This window comes from Phoxinus phoxinus (assembly GCF_949152265.1).
Source record: "Phoxinus phoxinus genome assembly, chromosome: 16".
Taxonomy (NCBI): domain Eukaryota; kingdom Metazoa; phylum Chordata; class Actinopteri; order Cypriniformes; family Leuciscidae; genus Phoxinus; species Phoxinus phoxinus.
The window spans coordinates 30,787,602-30,812,289 of NC_136891.1; the positions used below are offsets into that span (position 1 = coordinate 30,787,602).

The following is a 24,688-nucleotide window of genomic DNA, read 5'->3' on the forward strand; positions in this document are numbered from 1 at the left end:
TAAACAATCTATTGATTTAAAATTTGTGAGACACGTTATGTGTCAGAAAGGCTGTATGCGAGGAGGTGTGAATGATCATAATTATTGATGTATATTGATATATATTTTATATTTCAACATGTTTTAATCGATTTTACAGATTGTAGTCTGGTAATAAAGTTTGGTAAAAGTGCAACTAGTAAAATGTGTATAAGTTTAAGTAGTCTAACAATAACACATTAAATATGCAAGTAAAAACACATTACAGATACTGAGCAGAAAGTGAGAAAGTGTAGCCTACCTCTCGTTGGTTTTATACGGATTATAAAATATTTGTTGTTCGATAAAACTTGCTTCATTTAAAAGTAGAAGCTTCAAGCTTTCTAAAGACATAGCCTATCTCTCGTCTGTGTGGCAAGTTTTCGCTAAGTTTCAGTTCTTTTTTGAGGTGCATTTCTGAAAGATATTCAAAGAGACAAAAGCGCACCATCTTTGATTCTTTATTGTACAAGAGCACAACAGTTTTTTTTGTAATTGTGAGTGTACACAAATAAAAGTACACATTTTAAAGTTTCTAATGATGTCTTGTACTTCTCTGTATACCCCCCACCCCAAAATAAAGTTATTTTAAGTTGTAACATAAAAAAATCTGTAGAATGCGCAGACGCGTCCGCCGATCCCAGAAGGTTAAATAACAAATAGCTAGGTGTAAAAAACAAATAGTGTGAGAAAATGCAACAGCCAAAGATGCCCATCTGTTAATCTATTGGCGATGTTTCTCAATAACACAACTTACCCTAATTAAAAGCTGATTTAATCCGAGTATATGTAAATAACTAGTCTGTCTGGGCCAAAGAAAAAAAAAACTAAATACCCTGACCACAACTCTCCAAGCAGGGCATTCCAGCAGTGAGTTGTGGTTTCTGAACACACACTCCAACAAACCACTTTGCCTATTTCATGCCTTTAAAATGAATGAATAAAATCCTGCAAGATCTGAGGTCTCATACAAGAGTGATGTCAAGCCACAGAAGTAATGCTGAATGAGAGTGAACTTAGAGACTTCGCAACACAATATTCATGAATGATTGATACAACCCTCAGGCATATGGCAAGCAATTTTAACATTTAATCCTTAAAACATACTAGAATCTATTTACATGCTACTATTTACTTTTAGATATAAGAGCCTCTTTTTTTAGGTACTAGTAATTTTTTAAAGATAGTTTATTCAGTAAATCGGACCACGAGACAGAATGACAACGGTAGCACCATTTTACCGTTTCTAACACAATAGAGCTATACACACACCACAAGAACTCATTACTCATGGTAATGATATTTCGAGAGCTATTTCCTCTTAATATTTTTATATAGAAATTGCGTGTTGCTTTTTTCTCCTGAGCTCCACATTAAAGTCCCTGTAAAGTCAAAATTAAGTATGAGTTCTGAGTTTGTCACACCAAAATGTTTTATTAGCCACCCAGCCAAATTTGAATGATAAAAAAGCCAGCAAGTAAATAAAATAAGCTATCAAAATCTTGAAAAAATGAGCAGTAGTCTCTGCTCTCAAACGCTGGGGGCGTGTCCGCTGGCTGCGCTGAAACTTACACTCATTGGTGGGCGTGCACTGCCGATGATGGCACAGTTGTCGGCGCAATGGGAGGATGAAGGCCGAGGCGGGAGATAGTTGGTTCGGCCCCAGTCACCAGTAACAGCGGATTATCAGTGAATCCCAGTTGTCTCCGACTAAAGTTTATGAAACTATCCCGTGTAAAATTATCACTACAGAGGCTGGTTTTTGTCGGTGATCCTCAGCTGACCATCAAGGTAGCTCTTCACAAAATTAATCCACCTCTTCTTGATCTGATTGTTTTTCGGAAATTTTAATAAGGACACCGATCTGCTTTATACGTGACCGCATCCAGGTAGTACGCATTTCCGTGACGAAGGCATAGCCTAGCTAACTAGCAAACTGTAGGCTGTAGCCTAGTAACTAATAGTACTGACAGTAACTCGCAATTGTGCGACAAACTGATGTGAATGTGCTCTATTTATATTGTTAGGGGAGGGGCCAGTATCAGTGGCTCCAGTGCGTAGTCAAGTAGGGGCGTGTCCAGGAGCTCAGGGGCTCCAGTGCGTCAGAGCCCCCGTTTTAGCCCCGCCCCAAAAAATCCGGAACACAGCAATGGTGAAAAACTGTTTAACGGTCTAACTACACAATTCAGTACTTCACAGTTCACAGTCTTTGTAATGTTTTAGCAATACATTTCTAACATTTATAATGCGTTTAGATAATTTTTTGAGAATTTCCTTTACATAGACTTTAAGTGGTATGTTATTCTAATGTTGATCTAGCTTACTGCTAGTCTCATACAGCCAACAAACTAACACATAGATTAACATTATAACTTTCAACACACTCAAATACAGTTTGGATAACATACTAAGTGAAACAGCGCTGCGTTACCTCACAAGTTTCATTCATCAAATAAACTGACCTGCGTGAGTAGTATTTCTGCACTTGCGTGTAGTTCGGTAGAATGAAATGTCCTTATTCCTTTATATCCACGGGACTTGCTTGTGGCCCTGATTATCTGTCTCTCATTAGCAATCACGCCCTACTTTATCCCACTTTATACTTTACAGTCATGTTAAAAACATCAATGTATTCACTCATCCATAAACATGATTAGATCCATCAGCTTGACGACAAGTTCTATAATTCTGCTTATGCGTCATCAACCTACGCCTTTGTTATTGTAAGAGATTAGCGACCCCAAGTGGTGAAAAAAATTACATATTGTAGCTTTAATGCATAAACTAATGAGACCTTATTGTAAACTGTAACCTATTGTTCTTTATAGTTCTTTTGCCATTTAATCTGCTTGAAACATTTGTTTGCTTGAACATTTCAATACAATAAATCAATACACGTATGTATCTATAGAGTTCTTTTATTGCAATAATTTTTTTATTAAACCTGTTAGGAGGACAACACTTTTTTCTAACCTATTCAATACGTGATGATACCATATACGATGATAAAAGCTTCAGCAATTATCGTAAAATGTTTTAACTTCCATGGGATCTGTCATTCAGATATTATCAACTATTCAGTTTTAGATAGTATGTATTCCAATTGTGACTAGTACAGATACTAGCATCTAAAAAAATAAGCACTAGTGGTATGAGCCTAGAGCCTAAATGTTAAAACAGCTTGCCATATCAGGCCTGAGGGTGCTCAATATTAGCCTGGTCCTACCAGACTCTCATACATTTCATTTGTACAGAGAGTCTGGGCCTGGCCTCTCTCCATTGACGGCGGGTACTCTGTTGAAAACTATTGGATCTGCCAATACCAATCGCTAACGTTTGGTTGTGACGAAAATTCAACTCAAACTAGCGCACGACATCAACGTCATCGTTCTCAGCCACTCCCTCTTTTCGCTGATTGTAAAAAAATTGACCGGAGAAAACCCAAGAATACACCGCAAACCCAGACTAAGTAAGTACTGAAGGAAAATGATAATTGAGCGGAAGTACGTAGGAGGGCGGAGCCAGGCTAGCTCAATATAGTCAAATTTAAATAAAAAACAGTGCGAAAAAAGAAGATAAAACAACCAGCTATGCTTGGTGTTCAGAGTTCGATTTAATGTGGAGTACAGAACTTTAACTTCCTGAAATGTCAAAAATATTCCCATCTAAGAAAAATAGCTACATGTGATCATGGCCAACCTGCAAGTTAACACGTAACAGGCACAGGAGGTGGCTCGTATAGTAAACCCCTTCTGCACTGCAATTTACCATTACTTTTTATGATGCAACTTCACTCCTGTAAGATATGGCAGATCTAGAGAAAGGCATTTCTATGAGAATTAGTGAAACGGCATTAAAGCTCACTTCCAGCATTTTAAATAAATCCACTGCTGAAGTCTTGGTCTTGAACAGCACTGGGTTTCATTAGAAGATGATGATGATGAGGGCTAGACAAAGGAAGTGAGTACTTAATTCCCATGTGTGTTTGTGAAAGAGAGGGAGCTCAAACAACCCATTGGACAAGGTGAAATATTGGGACCTGAGTCAGCCTGTCATTTTAAGAGAAGGGGGGAGGGGGAGTGGTTGCCAAGGACAACAAGGGGGAGTGGAAAATGAAAACATGTCCCACTTTCCTTTCCCCATCCAATTTCTCTCTCCAGTGACAGCAGCCAGAGGTCAAGCCAGTGTGCTTGTGGAACTACAGGGACCTTCAAAGAACGCACACTGAAAAAAAATATTTGATTCATATTTCTACATCCATCAGCCAACTACAATTTTTTGGCTTAATTTAAAAAAAATACAACCAAACCATTAAGGCAATCATGTCAGCAAAGTCCAAATGAATAAGGAAGCAGTCCTTATAATGCAGCATATTTCCTTGTTTGTCTGAAATGCAAAAGCCAAATGAGCTGACACACTGAACTGAACATGAGGACGCATCTTATCATCACATCATAAGATCATCAAATTTTTGTTGCGATAAGATTATTATAAGATTATGGATGCGTTGTAAACAAAAGCTCAATAAAACCTTATTTTTGAATCGTACCTGGGGCATGGTTAATCGATGCAAACAGATTTGCAGTTGTCTGATGCTTTTCAAGGTTATACAACTGGCAAGCTTCTCGTGTTACATTGTACACAAGTACAACACAGTCAGTTTGCACAACCCTGGCACATTGCTACAGAGAGACAGTGAACTAATTCATAACAGAAAAATATTTTATAAGGATTCTTGATGGACTGACTAGATCTACTGTCAGCTGTGAAGCATTTATCCCACAGGCAGCAGTCAAGATGAGGATGGCCTGACGGTTCCCAGTGTGAGACAGTTTCGGGACAGTTGGCAGAACTGTCACTTGTCCCATCAGGTCAGTGCTGCGTTGTCACATCTTGCATTCACTGATTGTGTACATGTGTTTTCATGTCTTGCAAACTAAAACATTTGTCACGAATTGGACGAGCTGAAAATTCTGCTTTTTAATGACACCAAGTTAACATTATATCCAGCTCAGCTGACTAATGTAGATTAGGCTTGCAAGAATGACTGGAGATAGGCCTGGCCTAGTCTTGAAAATATCCATGAAGAATGGGTTAAAAACCAAAAAGTTTGTGGTCAGTAAATATATATTTTAAATAAATTAATACCGTTATTCAAAAAGGACACATTAATCAAAGGTGACAGAAACCTTTATACTTTTACAAAAGAGAACTTTCCCCCTCAAAAAAGTATTTTTTTGTGCTGCTTAAGAAATATTAAGCAGCACAAATGTTTTCAACATGGATACAAATAAGAAATGTTTTAAGCACCATATCAGCATATCAGAATGATTTCTGAAGGATCATGTGACACTGGCTGCTGAAAATCACTGGAATAAATACAATTTTTAACAGGATTTTTGATCAAATGCAGCCTTGGTGAGCATAAAAGACTCAATAAAAATCTTATTGACTGACCCAAAATAAGCCATCAGAAAAAAAAAAAAAATGTGTTAAACCCATATGTTTCATCTATTGCCATGCACACTATGCATTGTGCTTTCTGCAATAAAGAATATATTAGGCAAAAACAGCTCACAAAAAGAAAACGATTTACGTTTTGAAGAATCTTTACTCAGCTAATTTCCACACACTTATAGCACTAAATGAAGCACACACACACAAAAATTTAAAATACACAGCAAAAGCAGTTCCTCTTAGCCTGACAAGCCAGACCCACATCAAGATGTTGGGACTCTGGGAACACACCATTGGTAGGGCTCAATCCGAGGGGCGGGATAAACGGTTGTCTTTCAAATTCCCTCTGCACGCAATAGGATAGCGCTACAACCAACCAGAGCAACGAAGAAAGTGACGTACACATCTTCATTTTTTAAGAAAGACTTCAGTGCCGTTCTTAGTTCTTTTCTCAAAGAAAAGCTAAACTCCAAGTCTTCCAGAGTCGCGGCCAAAGCCGATTCAAAAGACCGCAGTTTGCTAGCAGCTGCAGCCATCTTCTATGTTTAAATTTCAAATAGCAGGGAATTCACCATAGACCGTTCATAAAAGAAATGGACCCAGCGACCCCATAGACTTCGACGAAGACCAGTGAAGTCAATTAGAAGCACTCTCTTCCTGATGGCTGAGCGTACTGCGCAGCCTCAAACTGAGCTTGACGACATAGATGTGACGTGAGCAACCTGTCTGACAGTTGTAAGCATTATAGTAGCTGTGCCGAGAGAAACCTGAATCATTCCCTTCCGAATCTTGCAGAGAATTCTGATTAATTTGTAATTTTGCCTCCATGTCCCCCCGATTGCCTGTGAGCTTCTCCGCCTGTCTATACGGTAATTTCTCTACTGTGCGACAGAGTCGTGTGGTTATGACACAATCATTAGCCTATTTTGTACGGCTTCTACGGGGCCATAACGTAAGATACAAGGTAATGGAGCCTTTTATACATTGTCGTGTTTCTTTAGAAATAAACAATGGACAAATAGAGTCTTTAAACATCTCAGATGTAAAGTTATTCGCTGTCAAAGTGACGCCAAAATGAATGGGAGTCAATGGAAAACAAAGAGTTGCTACGACATTGGCTGCTAAATTAAATTTGCTACCGCTAGGGTGCGTCTAGATTTCTAGGCTAATTTCATCTGTCTCTTGCCTTAAATTCCAGTCATACAAAAGTCATATAGAAAGCTATGAGGAAAAAATAGAAGTTATTATTCACTGATGTGCCAATCATATGACTTGCAGATTTTAAAAACCATATGACTTGTAGTATAGAGCACACAAGTCATATGGACAACTTTTATATTTCCACTTGAGCTGTGGTCACTGATCTTTAAAAAAAAAAATCATATCTGGCGCAAGAAAGTCCTACAGGTTTGGAAATAACATAAGGGCGAGTAAATGATGGCAGAACTCACATTTGCAGGTCAACTATCCCTTTAACACAGAACTGCAGCACCGTCAGACGTAAATCTGACTTAACTGTTGGCACAAGCACATATTGCAGCACAGCAGCAGAGGAAAGGATGGCCTACATCACAGGAAGATGAAAAAAGAGGGGGAAACCCCTACACATTGTCCACAGTCACAACACGTTTACAACATACTGCAGGACCCAGACCACAAACTGCTCTCTTCACTCAATTGTTTCTTGAATTACCCACGTTGATGAACAACAACGCTGCTGATTGAGCTATATTAAGGGCGACATTCTCTCAACAAAGAAGCGGCAGATAAAACCGCACAGAATTGGTTTGGTTTTGTTTCATTAAAACGTTTACCTTTGATTCTCATGGGCATCAGTAAATCACACCGTCTGGGGTGGGGGAGATATGATAACCAAGGAACTTGAAATCCAGCAATTTGGGTTGCAAAACAATTCTTCATTAGCAAATCTCACAAAAAAATGTTAAGGCTCCTGTAAACACATGAGTCAAAAGGCTCCATGTGGGAAACTGAGAGATACTGTAAAGGTGAATGAACTCAGGGGGGCCAAACAGGATGGGACTTGATGTAAACCAATTTGACCATCAGTTAAAACTTTGCCTTTAATTAGACCCTGATGACTTCCAGAATTCCAGAGGAAATAAACAGTCGAGACAAAGACAGGGGAATGTGTTCCTGTCCACTAATTTTCCTAAACAATACCCGGTCCAATTACACAGGTCCAAAATAAGGCAGAGTCCAGTTGCCTCTTTTCTAAATACAAATAAAGGCAGGTCAGTGAGGGAGAACCTGTTAGATGATGCATACAAATCTCTCTCGTGGGGACTATACAAGCTTTTTACAAGCAGAAACATTTCTAACATGCCAAGTAAGCTTTTTGATCTCATTAGTATCAATATGTTATGCTGGGCAACTCGAAGAGTATCTCCTAAATCAAGCAAGTCACATATTTGAACCCAAACTGGTTACAGCATGCTGGTAGCTACTGACAGCTCCACTTGAACATGCAAGCTTATTCCTGGTATGATTCTTCCTCTTTATTAAATGACGTGTCCGCATACATGAAGGCATTACATCTCTAATAACTGAAAACTACGCATTCTCAGCTAGCCTAGCTTTATGTGCATTTAGCATTCAGGTGGTTCTTAACAGCTCCTTTGGGCGAAAAAGTTACCAAAATGCGGCTTATCTGGTTGTTTAGACCTCTTTGTGCAATAAACTAAAGAACTTACGTGGTGTTAATGTTTTCTTTTGGTTTAGCATGCAAGCTAACCATAATAACTAAGCTTTGCTTACTAGTTCTGAGTGGAAGAGTGAAATATGTTACTATATGAAGTTTAGCAGGTTATAAGAACCACCATTACGCATAAACAGTCAAGGACTGTAGTGGTTTTAATACACAAGGCATAACTGTAAATGTAGCTAATTCAGCAGCTCGCCATGGCAGATTAGCAAGCAAAGCAAAAAAGGAGAAAAAATGCCCTACCTGAGTCAAGTTTACTGCTCCACTCTTCTCTTCTTGCTCATAAAACGAGCCAAAATCCAAGCCAGCGACTTCTGATATTTGCTTAGCCGAGCAAATTCGCTCGCACTTTTCTTTCGTAGTGTTATTGAGTAAAAAAAAAAAAGCCTCTGCGCGTCCCAGGTTCACACACACATACACACATACAAACACATATATGACGCGCTAGCAGGCTGCTAGTACTTTTACGTTACACCATCCGTCCTACATTACTCGCTTTTAATGCCTCGTTCAACAACAAAACAGCTCAATTAGAGTCTGTGCTCTTCGCTTTCAGTTTCCCGTGAGCAAATATTACATGTAGTGTTGTATCCTCCTCTTATTCAGTAAAACAATGAGGGGAGGGCTAAGCTTCAGGAATCGGTTAGCAATGTCGCTACGCCATCTATCTGCTCGAGCTCAGATGAGGCACACAGCAAAAAGGTCCAATCAACCTTCTGTGTTGGTTGGACCTATGGGCCAAATAAATACACAATACAGTGTCGAAATGTAGTAAAGCGGTTTTTTATATATTAATTAATACATTATTGTTTAAAAGTTTGGGGTTAAGTAAGAATATTTAAATAAATTAGTATTTTTATGAATTCTTAAATCAATCAAAGGAGACAGTAAAGACACGGTTTTATTACAAATAAATGATGTTCTGTTATAATAATATATTTTAGCTATATAATAATAATATTATAATTATATGTTATAATATAAACTTATAATAATAATAACAATCTATTATGTGTGTGTGTGTGTGTGTGTGTGTGTGTGTGTGTGTGTGTGTGTGTGTGTGTGTGTGTGTGTGTGTGTGTGTGTGTGTGAGAGAGAGAGAGAGAGATCTATTCTATTCTATTCTAGTATTCTATTCTATTAAATTAATTCTATATTATTCTAATATAATAATTCTTACTAATTCTTAAAGGGGTGGTTGAATATGATTTCACTTTATTAACTTTAGTTAGTGTGTAATGTTGCTGTTTGAGCATAAACAACATCTGCAAAGTTACAACACTCAAAGTTAAAAGCAAAGGGAGATATTTTCTTTTTCTCAATTTCTTTCAAAGAAAATATCTCCCTTTGCTTTGAACCTTGAGTGTCACTAACCCGGGAGGAATATCGTGTAGTTCCAACCAGCCGTTTGTTTTAGTCCTTAAAAATCAACTAGTCCATTGCTTTTTAAGGACTACAACAAACGGCTGGTTGAACTACACGACATTCCTCCCGGGTTAGTGACACCACGAACCCTAAAATTAACATAATTCCCGCCCCCGGAACACGATTTGATTATCAAGACAAAATATGCTAATCAATGACTAGAAGATAACTACACATAAACTACATACATTCACCAACTAACCATTCAGAAATGTTTTGAGTATTCAGAAATGAGTCTCTCCATCTTTCTGACTTCGGTTTGAACATAAAAAGTTTTTGAAATTGTCAGTGCATGCGTGTGAGGTAAAAGGACACGAGCTGTTGAAGCTCCGCCCTCTTCTTGAAAGGCAGCAGCAGCTCATTTGCATTTAAAGGGACAGACACAAAAACGGTGCGTTTTTGCTCACCCTCAAAAAGTGACAACTTTAACATGCTATATAAAAAATATCTATGGGGTATTTTGAGGTAAAACTTCACATACACACTATGGGGACTTCAAATACTTATTTTACATCTTGTGAAAAGGGCATTATACCACCCTTTAATATATAATATAATATAATATAATATAATATAATATAATATGTTTATTCACTCATCAGGCCTTTTTACTTTGGGTGGCGACAACACCACATTATTGAACTATATGTCTACCAGGTGACTTCAAATGATGGCCCAATTTTTCATAAATCTTTATGACATTCATAATTTATGAAAATGTTGATTAAATTAATTTTTGTCATTTCAAAAACGTTATACACACCTCTCATTATCACCAACAAAGGTTGGTATGGAGATTATGATTTCAAAAAGCTACCTTGTTCAGTATGTTTCCCCCCCTAGTTTCAGATCACTAGGTTTAATGGTTTTGGGAGGGGAAAAAAATCCTCAGCCACAATTTCTTCTTTCCACAGAAGATATCAAAATAGCATAATAACAGGACACAAAATGATTGCTCACACCCAGTACATAAACCAAACAAAGAGTAGGGTGTACCCACTGTGGACAAACTGTGGAAGTGTTGAATGGCAAGCGGTGTTCTAACATGAAAGACAAGCCTCTGTAATGTGATCACCAGCGTGAATGAGGTGCAATACCACAGGCCGTACCGACAGCTGACAGAACACACAGCCAGCTGCACTACTTTCTGCACTTTTATCTCCCTTTAATCTGCTCTCTAATCAGATCTCTTGTAATTTGTAACTCTTTGTACTGGACACAGCCCTAAATGCACACTAAGCAGAGAGCCAGGTGTTTCTCGGCTACCTATGTTCCTGTGAACTCACATGCTGTCAAACAGCGGCTGCAAACCATGGTGTAAATCACACAAGACAGTAATTGTAGAAGAAAACATAGTTGCGATCTGTGAAATATATTATGAGCCAAATGTGCTTTGGTTGTCTATAAGGTTAAGAAGAACTTTTTATAATTTTATGGGTTAGGTCCGAGTTGATGTAAATCAAGGACAATAATATGTCAATCAATTTATCAATCAATCAATCACTCACTCACTCAATCAATCAATCAATCAATCAATCAATCAATCAATCAATCAATCAATCAATCAATCAATCAATCAATCAATCAATCAATCAATCAATCAATCAATCAATCAATCAATCAATCAATCAATCAATCAATCAATCAATCAATCAATCAATCAATCAATCAATCAATCAATCAATCAATCAACTTTTATTTATATAGCACAATAAAATCAACAGTAGTTGGCCATTGTGTTGTACAACAGGATACATATCTAAAAAACAAGATCGCAAAACAAATGATAAAGGGAGTTTACATCGGAAACACCAATTTGAAAATTCAACATTTAAATCAAGGACAGTTGTAAGCCTGTGAAAAGAGGTAGGTTTTTAACTTATAGATTTAAAAATAGACTCTGTGGATAGTCTTAAGGATAGAGGAAGACTATTCCACAATTTTGGACCAACAACAGAAAATGCACGGTCACCTCTCGTCTTAAGTCTAGATCTCGGTACCGTCAACAGTCTTTGTTGAGATGACCTCAATGACCTAGCAGAGTTATTTCATTTCGAAAGATCAGAGAGCTAATCCATTCATGGCTTTAAAAACAAAAAGCAGAATTTTAAAATAAATTCTGTAACAAACTGGCAGCCAGTGCAATGAACGCAGTATTGGGGAAACATGATCAAACTTCCTTATGCCAGTCAAAAGTCTGGCTGCTGCATTCTGAAGACGACTAATATTGGATTTTATTCATTCCAATGTAAAGAGAATTACAATAGTCAAGTCTAGATGAAATGAATGAATGGATCACTCTCTCAAACTCTGCAAATGTTAAAAAACTCTTAGCCTTTAGATAATAATCTTAATTGGAAAAAACTAGATTTAACTAGCATTTCTCTGTTCATCAAATTTAAGAGCAGAATCAAAAATAACACCCAAGAGTGTTTTACATAGGGGACCAAATCTCACCACCAGGAGTAACAAAAACACCCGAGGTACCAAAAACCTCAGTTTTGCTCTCGTTTACTGTAGATGCAAAAAATGTAAGGAAAACCAGGACTTAATATCAGACAAGCATACTGAGAATGAGCTTAGTCAACTTTCGTACTTTTTCTTTAGGGGCAAATAAATGGCGTTTGGTTCTTTGATGAATAATGAGGTTATATGCTACTGCTTCATTTCATATCTTGTTGAAAGGGGCATTAAAGAAAAGTTGATGGGGTTCGTATTGTCCAGGCCCCTCCCAAAGAGTGGGCTGGATTTAGAAGATAAAGTCCATTATATGACAGGATACATCTATTTTCTCTTCAGCAGTCCCGAGGCAGGAAACTCAGTGAACATCCCCTCTTTCCTTCTCCCTTAACCTCTCTCTCTCTCTCAGACCGCATCCAGACTTACTGGTGCTGACCCATACAGCTGGAAGGATGCTGGCCTTTCTGAGGGGATCTGTGCAGCCAGTGACAGTCAGCAGGGCGAGGGATATTGTCCAGAAACGGAACTCCAGCATCTACAGCAAGCCAGCCAAGAGCAAGATCGGACCTGGGGTGAGTGAAACCATTACAAAATCCTAAAAGGTTGCAAAGATTCACGGCATCAGTCAAAGTTAACTGAGGTCAATGGAGATAATGCACTCAACATTTTTTTTTTTTTAAGATTTATGCATTTCAATTAACATTTCATCAAATTGAATTAAAAAATCCGTTCATATTATGAATTAAGAATATTAAATGAGTAAAAGAACTTAATAAAAAAAAAATCTATGAATCTTAAACTTAAATTTAACCACATTTTATCCCCCCTCACATCTCTGAATAAGAATCACACACTGTAAAAAAAATTTTGGTTTAACTAAAAAAAGCAAGACCTTGTTGCCTTCAAATTTTGAGTTTGTTGCAATAAAAATTTGAGTTAATACAATGAAGAAGAATGGTTTAATAAACAGAAACCCAAAATAGTATGTTATCTTCACACATTAGTTATCAAGTTGATTTGACAAAAGATAAAAAGTTGTGATAACAAATCATGAAAATATTTTTTTTTAAATAAAACTAAATGGTCTTTTCCCTTGTTCCATTAAGATCTACACAAAATGTGTAGACAAAATGTCTAATGTTTTTTACTCATTTAATTAATAATATGAATAATATGTAAGGATTATTCTATTTAATTTGATGTATATTACTATTAATTGAATTGCGTACATTTTGGAAAAAGGCTTACAAATATTTTGAATGTGGGATTAGCTCGGATGACTCGGATGTATTGGAGAACAAAATCCTTGTGTTTGGACAAGAACAGAGTTACAATGTCAAATCAAGTTTAAAACATTTAAAACATCACATTTATTTCAGATAATTAGATATAGATATATGAATGAGGCATTTGAATGAATTAGGCATTTTTATATAGGCATATAATATATACATCGTATATGGGGTCAGTACTATTTAAAATACTATTTACTTTATTCAGCCATATAGGATGCATTTAAATAAAAAAAATGACAGTGCAGATTTAAAAAATATTTCTGTTTCAAATAAACGCTGTTCTTTTGAACTTTCTATTTTTTAAAGAATTCTGTTTTTCTTTTGTAAATATCACTCAGCACAACTGTTTTCAACATTGATAATAATGTACTCAACTCATTATATTTATAGTTTCTTTTTTTAGTTTTACTTCCAAAAGTTGAGATAATTGTTTAAAAAAATACAGCGTAGAGTATTGGCTGCTGAAAATACAGTTTTGCCATCACAGGAATAACATTTTAAAATATATAAAAATAGACAACAGTTTAATAATATTATTTCACAATACTACTGTTTTTGAATTAAATAGTGGTGAAAATTCTGTAAAGCTGTTCAATTTCATGTGTGTATTCCTGTGTTTTTCTGCAGCAAAGTTTCTTGATTATGTCTGTGTTTGCCGTTGCCCTCCTGGCCCCTGCCGGGTGGATTCTGCACCACATCCCAGAATATCGTCAGAGAGCAAAACCCCCACCATCCTGAAGAAAGCACACTGGTGTACACAGACAGACCTGGCTGCCTCTAAAGCATTATTCACCTCCAGTGATCTTTATAACATACAACATCATGAGCAACATCACAAGTCATTTAATAATATTATGTACAACAATACATTAATAACATTATCCAATAATAAAATAAAACAGTTAAACAATTGTTTGAGAGGAAGAAAAGGCCCCATTTGAATCTAATAAGAAATATAATTTCATGGTGTTTAATGCCTTAGGACTGTGGCCCTTAATGTCATTGTAAGCAATGGCCCTTACTTCATGCAAAATGACTGCTTGTTTTCCTGTAATAAAGTCTTTTTTTAAAACCACCTGTTTTGATTGATATAACTGTTTTTCAACTTGTGTTTCACTGTGATAAATGTTCTTGGCTTGGGTGCATTGTTTAGAAGTATACACGGAATATATATAATTGCATCAAAGGCAAATTCTTTTAATCATTCCTCGGATTTTTGCGTTTCTACGTCAACACTATCAATGCCAAAATGAATCTGCGGCAGTCAGGTGGTACAAGTAAGAGCTTTGTAAGTTGTTTACATTCATTATGATTGTAATGTTATGTGCTTTGAGACATGAGTAATTTAACGCCGCCACTCGTGATGCTTTGTAGACTCTGCTGAGCGTTCATGTCTTTTGGAGGAGGCGTGGCTTTGGAGACGTTCTGAAGGGAGGGTCGACTACAATTACAATGCGACTACAATTCAACTACTTATAGCCTACTACTTCCTAAAAGTATGTACTCTTTTTGTAAATAAAAAGTACTTTTGAGTGTGTAGCAGAAGAGTAGACAAGCTTTGGGACATACTACTTCATCATAACTTTACCGGAAGCTCTGCCGCTTAGTTACATGCATCCTGTCACCATTGAAACTGCAGTTAAAATCCTCCAAGTTCAATTTAATTTAATTTCCTACTATTTCGGAGAGAAATGTACAGTAGTAGCATGTTGATCTGCCCGTCGTAGGTCTTTCATGTGAGACTCTTCTCATGAGTTTTCAATTTGCATAATAATGCATTTAAAAGTTAATGACCAAACATATCTTTACAAAAAATACATATCTTGCTATTGTTGTTGCAGATTAAATATAATGGATAACATTGAATAAATATATTTTCGTCAGGTTATATACTGATTATTAATCACTGAAACCCCTTTAAACCTTTCTACTTAAAGGTACAATATGTAAGAATTTTGTAATAAAATATCCAAAAATCACTTGTGTGATATATTTCCTGCAATGTGTACTTACAAAATCCCAAAAGTTCCCAAAGATTTTTAATTTAAGAGAAATTCCAATTTTAAATAATCGGCCGTCCCGGACTCCAAATAACACCCAGGTTTACCCAGGAGTCTCCCATTCAGGTATTGACTCATCTCTGCTAAGCTTCAGTAGAGTTGCAAGGTGATCGCTGCTGGCTAAATGGCAAGCTACCACCCACATTGAGCATCTCGAAAGGTCTGTATACTTGAGGAAACTACACAGAACACTGATGTATGTGCTTGATAACATCCCAAACACTAACATGATACGGTCAATGTTTGTCCATGAGTGTTTCAGCCCTCTTCGGAGCAAAGGAAACCTCATTATGTGATAGGCTAAAGACGGTCATAACGTTTTAGTTTTTTTTTTGTTTTTAATCATGATGCTGTTCACATGTACAGGCCTTTTTTAAATGTTAGCCACATAACTAACAAAAACATTTTCCAAGAATGATTTGCTAATGTTCATATTAAATAAAAACGACAAATCTGAATGTTCTCTGATCATTCCAAACCTCCAGTTCTTAGTTATGCAAATGTTAATTAAACATTTTATTTTTATATTTTTGCAAACATTAGAAACAGTTGGAAACAAGTAGTTGGCTAAAATTTAAACATGTTTGATGATCATTCAATTAAAAAAAACAACAACAATAAGACCAGATAACTTTGAAAGAACATTCTATTAACATTACTGGAGAATTTTTGTTAATAAATTTTAAAGAACATTGCCAGAACATTAGCCAACGTTCTGAGAACGTTCCCTGTTAGCTGGCTATCTGAAGTGCCTGAAGAAGAATTACAATATATTACAAAGTTGTATTAAGCAACACCCTGTCTGAGAGTTGCCACCATGGCAAGTGATAACAATTCATTCAAGTGCTGAAAAAATAATTTCATCCAGATATCAGAAAAGGGTGCAAATATAACAGTTCAGTGCAAAATATGTTTGCCAACTAAAATGCTATTGACATCAAAGGTTTCAATGTCGAATCTGAGGAAGCATCTGCAGGTATGAAACTTAGCCTAGTTAACTGTGAGCAGTCATTAAATAAAGTAGGAAAGGCATTGCCTACTCCCGCCTGCCACACCAAGCTGCTAATGTGTTTTCAAGACTTGTTTTTACTTAACAATGTTAATCTTCATTCATAACAAATGAGCTAGTCTGCTAGCTTGCTAAAGACATCATACCAGCCACACTTCTATTAATGAACCCTTTGACAGAAAATATATAGCTAACGTTCCTCCTTGAATAAGGTTGTTGTACTGGTGGCTTTAGACGGTACAGCTCCCTTAAAGGGGACATGTCATGAAAATCTGATTTTTCCATTTTTAAGTGCTAATCGGGTTCCCAGTGCTTCTGCCAACCCAAAAAACATGAAATGTGACAACCCAGTAACTTTGTTTTGGCAAGCCTCTCTCTGCAAGCATGTAAAAAATAAGCCGATCAGATTTCGCTCCCCTTCTGATATAGGAAGGGGATCTAATCACTAAAGTGCTGAGACTGAGCATGCACAGCAGAAGTCTCCTCCAAGGGTGTATAACGGTCCTCCTCATCAACGGCTAATGAATCTGAGGCTGCCAGAGATAATGTGTCCAGTTCATCCCTAGAACATTCAGCTGCTGGTTCGAACCTGGTCAACAAGGGGTTAAGCACAGATTGCCAACAAAGCCTGAATGCCATGCACAGCATTGGATCGCTTAGCTACCTGGTGGGATAGTGATGCATCCGGGGTCCTTGTAGGCCCTTTAGTTTTCCTAGCTGAGCGCTTGCTACTAGTCTGAGTCAAATTTTGCCAACCTTGGTTGCTTAACCTCCAAAGGCATCAAATTACATTCTGAGCAAGGGTCAGTTAAAGCCTCCCTTAGATGTCCGATGCCTAGACAGGCAGGACATTGCACATGGGTATCCATAAGGTCCATACGACCTAAGCATGTGGAACATGAGGCAGCTCTATACCTTTAAGAAAACAACCCTGGTCAACCAATGGGTTAATATCAGCAATAAATACAGCACTCCAATGATACGCGTGTTAAGTGGTTGTTAATATTTCGACATGGGACTCAATTAGTCATTAAAATGAGTTGCTAAGTATGCATCCATTTTCTACAGGCTATAGTGACCCTTGTCTCGAGCACTTTAGAATCCCCATTGTTTGTTTATTTTTCCAGAACAGCAGGAATGTTGAGTTTATTTTCTCAAATCTTCATAAAGGAAGCAATATGCGTTTCTAAGTCTTAATAAATATAACAAAATAACCTAATCTGGTCAGTATTGCTGGTACATCATAGTTTTTCATCATTTAATATAACGTTCTGGGTCCTACTTGGGTATTGACTAACTAAAACTAAAGATGCTGTTAACTTAGTTACATTTACAACAGCGATTGTGATAACAGTTTAGCTTTCTCGCTACTTTACATTATCACTGTTTTAATTAAGTTAAGGGAATAATCAAACGCAGAACTCTTTCTCTCTCATATGTAGGCTAACTAGTGTGATTAATTTGTCTAAAAATGGTTCTCCTATAGCAATGGAAAATTTGATTCATTTTAGTATGAATTTAGTAAATTTAGTAAATTGGTTCATCCTAAATGGACCTCTCTTGTCACATATCTTTGGAAAGTCTGATTTATTCTAGTGAATCGGTTTATGATAAACGGTCTTCTCTTCTATATGTAGCAATGGAAAGTCCGATACATTCTGTGAATCGGTTCATCCCAAATGTTCCTCTCAATGAATAGATTCACAAAAAATTATTCAATAACAATTCACAATAATTATGATTCATTCTCGTCACGGTTGCTGTTGTTGTGTTTATATAAATGTTTAAATTTTATACTGTTACCCTAACTTTTGTTAAATGAGCAATAATTTATAGGCCTAAATTATATAATTCAATAGTCTATATACCCTATTTTTTATTTATGTAAATATTACCCCCTTTAGTAATGTAATTTGCAACTTTTTGCCTGCACAGGGTGTAGATAACTAAAGCAGCAGCTTGACTGTATAATTATAATACGTACATTTTAGTGATGCCCCGGGCTTAATAGTGTCACTCATCCCAGTGTCTTCAATTTTGCATCCAGAACAACCAGACCCCCCAAGTACTGTGAGACCTGTAGCTAATTGCCCCAGAGAAACACACTGCTTATTTTGTTAGGCTCTGTTGATTATGGAAAGTCAAGTAGAGCTTTATTATCATTAGCAGATTACCCATTACTAACCCATGTGTTTCCTGTTGCTTTTCAGATGCTATAGCGTACAAAGATTAAAAGTGTGACGAGTGATGCTGGTGTATATATTTAATTCATTTTAGAATGATTTAATTACGTGCACCTAATGTATACTGAAAAAAAACAAAACAGAATTATGCTTCCTTCTGTTTTTGGCATGCTGCAGCTGATCTCTCAAAGATTATCATGTAAATAGCGGCAATACTGTCTCTAGAGCAAACATTGTTTCCTGATATTCCCACAACTCGGGACAGAATGTTCTTTCCCTCCTGGTCACATAAGACTGTGCAGGACTGTCTAGCTGCAGTTGTCTGCTTTAGACTAACAGCATTTCTGTTTAATAATAATACATAAAACAATTGCAAAAGGACTTGAATTATTTCATATCCAGGATTGTGCATTCATGCATTACACTACAAATTAATTCTCAATAATGTAAATAGACAGTGATCAGGGTTAAATGTGACCACAGAGCTTTAAACACGTTACCTTAAGGCAAGGATGAGTAAGATTGAAGATACGTGACACCAGTTGTGTGTGAGTATGTGTGTGTGTGCAGCATGTGTGTATGATAAATAAGTGAGCTCTAGGCAAAATGCTCTCTGAGGGGTGTGTGTGTTTGTATCTGTTTGCTATGAGGATGCACATACAGTTAAGGTGTCATAAGGCACACACTTTCCCACACTCTTTTGACATTTAATTAAATGTTCATGATTATTATTTTATTTTTTGTTATGCCTTCACAAGACTATTTTCCACCCTGTTTTTGTTTACATATATTACATATCTGTGAAAACAACATTTAATTTGATTATGAAATAAAGACCTAAAAGGCGTAAGTAATATTTTTGAGCAGAAAAAGTTTGGTAATGAAAACATATCAAAAATAAAAACAGCTAAAATTATATATATATTTTTTAAGACATCAACAGTTTGACTCTAGAAAGGAGATAACTGAACTAAAAATGCATTAAAGATATGAGCTCATTCAAATTCTTAATACAAAGAAAACACACACATTAAGCCATATTAGTAGGAATTTTAATACTAAGAAGATATTAACAAACAAATAATATTCTGAATATACTAGAAACTTCAGAAATGTATGGTTTAAGTAGTGAAAATAGCAAACATTAAGTGTGCACTGATTTAGTGCTCTCTTGTGGTGTAACACTGCTAGTGAATGAAACCATGAACACAAGGCAGCTTATTTAAATCAATAGGGATCGATGTGACCAATGTTTATAAAATATAAAATACATGTAAATATAAACATTTCAAAATATAATGCTAATTTAAAGAGGTTATGACATAAGTCTAATTTACTTTTGACTAATATGGAAAGCATTTTTTTGTATATTCCAAATAGAAAACTGTATAATAATATTTCACAATTTTGCATTTTTTTTCTGTATTTTTGATCAAATAAATGCAGACTTGATGAGCATAAAATACTTCTTTTACAAGCATTAAAAATAGTACTGTTTCCAAACTTTTGACTGTGTGTGTGTGTTTATGCATAAAACTTTATTAACATTGTAAGTGAAACTCAAGGAACTTATTAAAATAATAAAATAATCCATGTCATGACCCGTTTAAGAACAATAAATTCAGTAACATGCAACATGGTTGCATTGCTCTAAGATTTCCCCCTAGATGACAGACAGACAAACAAACAATAAATTAATGAATACATGTAAAAGGTTGGTGAATTTATATGCTGAATCTACACCTATCAGGAAGTTTAGCTAGAATGTGATTAAATGTATACCACCAGTTAGACTATAAAGAAAAATGAGCTATTTAATTAGATATTTTAATGAATGTTTTAAAAAATATCTTGTGCATGTCTTGAAATTAACAATTTTTTTTGACTGTCAAGTCAAGACAGTGTAGCATTATGAAGAATTTATGTAACACACACACACAAACACACACACCCAAACCAAACACACAGACAGGCATAGCCCTAAATGAACCACATCCATATATTTAGGGTCGTTCCCCAAACAAGTCACTATCACATCCGACTCGAGTGGCAGATTATTAATAGCACACAGGGCACAGAATAAATAGATTGGAATCCTGTCCAACCCAGAACACAGCAGCATCAGACCGTAGCTGAGTGCCCTGTTTTAATACAGCCCCTCTAAATTTAGCCAAATGAATAATGCATCAAGCCATTTTTTCATTGTAGGCCTCTACTTTCAAACTAAAAATAGTCATCTAAAAGTTTCATAAATATAGACACAAATCTCAGTTATGACCAGTATAAAAATAAGTAAGCCCAGAGTATTTTTTAAAAACAGAATCTCCTTTTGTGTTATTCTCATCTTCCTCTCTTACAAGCCTACTTTTGTTTCTTATAATTTAAAGTCAGCATGAAGACTTGTAAGGGGGGGAAAAATCATTGCTGAAACTGCATTGCCATTATCTCAGCTTCACAAGAGAGATAAATGCTATTATCAACATTTCACTGAACTCACTGCTGGGTTTGCTAAAGGCTACACGTAGCTTTGTGATATGAAAAAGCTGACGAATCAAATCCATTCAAAGAGGCTTCGAAATTAAACATGTTGCAAAGTCACACATGTTCTTTTTGTTAGAAAAGTTAAACAGCCGGTGGTCAACATAAATCAGCATAAAGACAGCAAAAGTATGGCATTTTAAGGGTATTCATCCAGATCACTTGGTGTTTCAATGCCCCCAGCAGATGGAGCCTTTGTGTAAAAGACAGCAGTGCCATTTCTCTAACTTGTTCAAGCCTTAACCACAATGTCACTACAGGATGGTGTGTTATTTTTGGATCAAGAGCCTTTTGTTGGCAATTATTTTCTGCTTGATGAGAACATCTGTTAAAGAGCACCTTGTGCTACATTTTTGCCAAAGCTGCATTTAACAGTGACCCTGTGACTTGCAGAAACAAAACCGTATTGTCCCTTATCTGAGAATGAATTTAGGATGAATTGCTTAAATTGTGGCTCAGATCAGCAAATAAAAGACAACATTAACATTTACTGATATTCAGACCAATAACACAACTGCAACACAGACCATGTTTTTTTGTTTGTTTTGTTCCCCCCCAACAGTTCAATATACAAGAAGTTAATATTTTAGACCCAATAATGTAGGCCTATAGTATATGTTTTTTGTATTTTTACGATGCCGATGAAACTAAAAGTCTAAATAATGTCAAAAATATAATTAATCTTCGAATCCCTGAGCAACACACGGTGTTTAATTTATGAATTTCTTCATTTCATTATCATCTTCTTCTTCTTCTTTTGGAGAATATGTTGTGTGAATGATTCAATAATTGTCTCACAATGGGCTTTATTCAGGAAACTTTTGTAAATATATGAGTAAATTTGGAGTAATTTGCACGTAAAACGGACCTTGCCAAAAACTCAACTCCGGATTCACAAACGCTTCGTAAACATCAGATTTGATAGTTAAACGTGTGTACCTGTATGTTAATGAATTCCAATTCGTAAAGAGCATAATTCCCGCCAATGAATTACAACTATGCAAATGACGTGTCCAGGAACGCTGTGGAATCTTCTGGACTCCCTTCTAGGGTTGGCTCCATTATATTGCATAAATGCAAAAGAGAGTAATATGCCATATGCCTAACAATAAATATTCAATCAACATGCATCCACCAAAGCGTTTGATCAAGCTGAAAAAATGCCTGGTTCTCTTATGAAAAGCGGCCAGCTGGTGGTGCTTGAGAGTGCTTTGGAGGCAGAACGTTTTTCCAGCCGAGATGCTTTGGTTGCTATGATTTGGAATATCTATGGCAGTAATGTGTTACTATTATCAGATTTTGAAGAATATTACTGAATATAAAAATGCAGTAACCAGCAATATTAATTCTCCATTGTTGTTCAGTCATTGGGCGGCAGTGGCTCAGTGGTTCATGTAGGTTGTCTACAAACTGGAAAGTTGGTGGTTCTATCCCTGGTTCCACCTGACCAAGGTTGGTCCATGACTTGTCGAGGTGTCCATGAGCAAGACGCCTAACCCCAGCTGCTCCCGACGAGCTGGATGGCTGACACCGCCGTCGGTCTGTGAATATGAGGTAATATGTAAAGCACTTTGGTGGCCATGGGTCTGCTAAAGCGCTATATAAATGCAGTCCATTTACCATTGTACAAGAAGAATGGTTGGTATATGTAGTATTTGTCCCGCCTCTCTTCCACTGTGATTTGATGGTTGGGTAAAAAGTGACGGTTTCGAACGCTGCGTTTTACCCAGTTTTCATCTCTCAGCTAAAAAAAAAAAAAGAAAAAAAGACAAGGACAAAAAGACAATACTTGTGAAATATTATTATGCTACATATGCATCAAATGCAGTGTCATTAGTTTGCCTAAAAGAACACAGAATGTTCGAATGTTTTACGCACCATTTACACGTGGTAGGGAGCAGGTGTACATTTCTTTCATACCAACTAACATTTTGATATGAACATTTTTATGAATCTGAAAATTTACTTCAGAAAGGCTTTACGAACGAAAATGTTTTTGTTCTGCTCGTGTTTCATGAATGAGGCCTCGCCAGAATATGGCATCAGCAGTAGCACTTCCACGGCACTCCTCAGTGTCCAAATTCACTCACTCATTTCATTCACTCATTCATGTAGTAAGCAACTGGCTCGGAGCCTCGGTCTGCCGTCATGGTAAGGAGTGTAGGGGATGATTTCAGATACAGACAGTGTTTTTGAATAAATTGGATTCACTCGCAAAGACAAGAATAAGGATTCACTCACTAAGACTTGTTTGTGTTCCTCGTTTGTAAGTTGCTTTGGAAAAATGCGTCCGCTAAATGACTAAAGGTAGCCTAAATGTAAAGTTTTGTTTCTGAATGATAATTTTTTTTAAATCAAATTGGTTAAGTAAAGGATTCAATGACGCACTACAGTGGCGCCTCCAGAAATTTTTCATAGGGGTGGCCAGATGGGATCACTTAAAATCTTGGGGTGGCACACCAAAACAATAAACCATAATTTCAGAATTTTATTCTACTGTTGTAGTAAACCGGCCTGAAGAAAACTATCAGAAAGACTAAAGGAAACTCCTACTGATATACTTTGGTTTATTGTGTTATATTTAACGGACAGTGCATCACGTTGCATGAATTTCTTAAATGAAATAAACAGAGTTCACAAGCAGGTTAATACATACACACACTCCATTTCATCATTGCAAATAACACATATGACTCGACTGACAGAACTAGGAACTAACAGACACATGAAGTAAACTTGTGTGTAGTTTATAAAGTCCAACCTTGCACTTGAAAACAATCTAAACTCTGTTTTTATGACGCAGCTCTTATTGATGCGACTTACCAGCAGCGAGAGATGTGAGGCTCTGCTGGTGGTGACGTAGCTCCGCCCGCGATATCAAGCACACAAATGCGAGTGATGCAACAGCCAATGTCGAGTTTTCCCAATTAATGCATGAATTTAACAGCATTATTTAAACTCCGGTACACATATACATGCACCAGCTAACGACGTTAGCTAGGTAACTCTTGTCAAAACGTGTCAAAGACGCATCAAAAAGCTGTTGTAACAGTATACTGTAACCATTTGGCACTTAAAAAGCAAGTCACGACACATAATTCCCCGTCTTCTTTTACTAAAGAATATTTTTTACTTATTTACTTACTGGTAGTCTTCGTCTTCTTTCTTAACTTCTTTTAAAATTGTTGACCGACGGGCACGCGCTGAGCTGTTGCTGTCTGAGCGCGCAACAGCGGCATGTACGGAGGGGCGGGGGAGGGGCGGGCTACTGTGTGCGATCGAAAGTCTAGATCAGCTTGCCTACCTGGCTGTGCATTAGGGATGAAATGCATAACTGATGCTACTAAAATTTATACTGACCAGTGGGGTGGCCAGTGGGGTGGCCAGGAGTCGGCCAAGGGTGGCCACGGCCACCCCCTGGTGGCGCCACTAAATAAAACATGTTTTTAAACAAAGCACAGATAAAGTAAAGAGACACGCAAACACCGACAAGCAGAGTGATACAAACAGTGAACGCTGTT

The 24,688-nt window shown here is 36.7% G+C and overlaps 2 protein-coding genes and 1 long non-coding RNA gene across 4 annotated transcripts in view; 1 reads left to right on the forward strand and 2 right to left on the reverse strand.

The window, feature by feature from the left end:
- The window catches only part of btbd7 (BTB (POZ) domain containing 7), a 50,265-nt gene extending 41,348 nt beyond the window's left edge, over window positions 1-8,917 (reverse strand). For both annotated transcript variants that reach the window (XR_013800639.1, XM_079639397.1), the window contains exon 1: window positions 8,441-8,917. The gene's annotated coding sequence lies outside the window, so the exon portion shown is untranslated. The remainder of the gene's footprint in view (window positions 1-8,440) is intronic.
- A 3,486-nt stretch (window positions 8,918-12,403) lies between these two features.
- On the forward strand, window positions 12,404-14,452 carry LOC307012740 (cytochrome c oxidase subunit 8A, mitochondrial). Its single transcript, XM_079639733.1, has 2 exons — window positions 12,404-12,654; window positions 14,005-14,452. Exons 1-2 carry the CDS (start codon window positions 12,535-12,537, stop codon window positions 14,113-14,115), a joined length of 231 nt encoding a protein of 76 aa, XP_079495859.1. The 5' UTR covers window positions 12,404-12,534; the 3' UTR covers window positions 14,116-14,452.
- Window positions 14,453-19,331: 4,879 nt separating this feature from the next.
- Window positions 19,332-24,408, reverse strand: LOC306983771. Its single transcript, XR_013794431.1, has 3 exons — window positions 24,313-24,408; window positions 22,788-22,911; window positions 19,332-22,708 (listed from the first exon to the last, which is right to left on the reverse strand). It is a non-coding gene; the product is annotated as an uncharacterized lncRNA (long non-coding RNA).
- Window positions 24,409-24,688: the final 280 nt, after the last annotated feature.

Coding starts and splice junctions, on each gene's coding strand:
- LOC307012740 (XM_079639733.1), top strand. CDS start 12,535: ATGCTGGCCTTTCTGAGGGGATCTGTGCAGCCAGTGACAGTCAGCAGG. Junction 12,655..14,004: donor AGAGCAAGATCGGACCTGGG/GTGAGTGAAACC, acceptor GTTTTTCTGCAG/CAAAGTTTCTTGATTATGTC.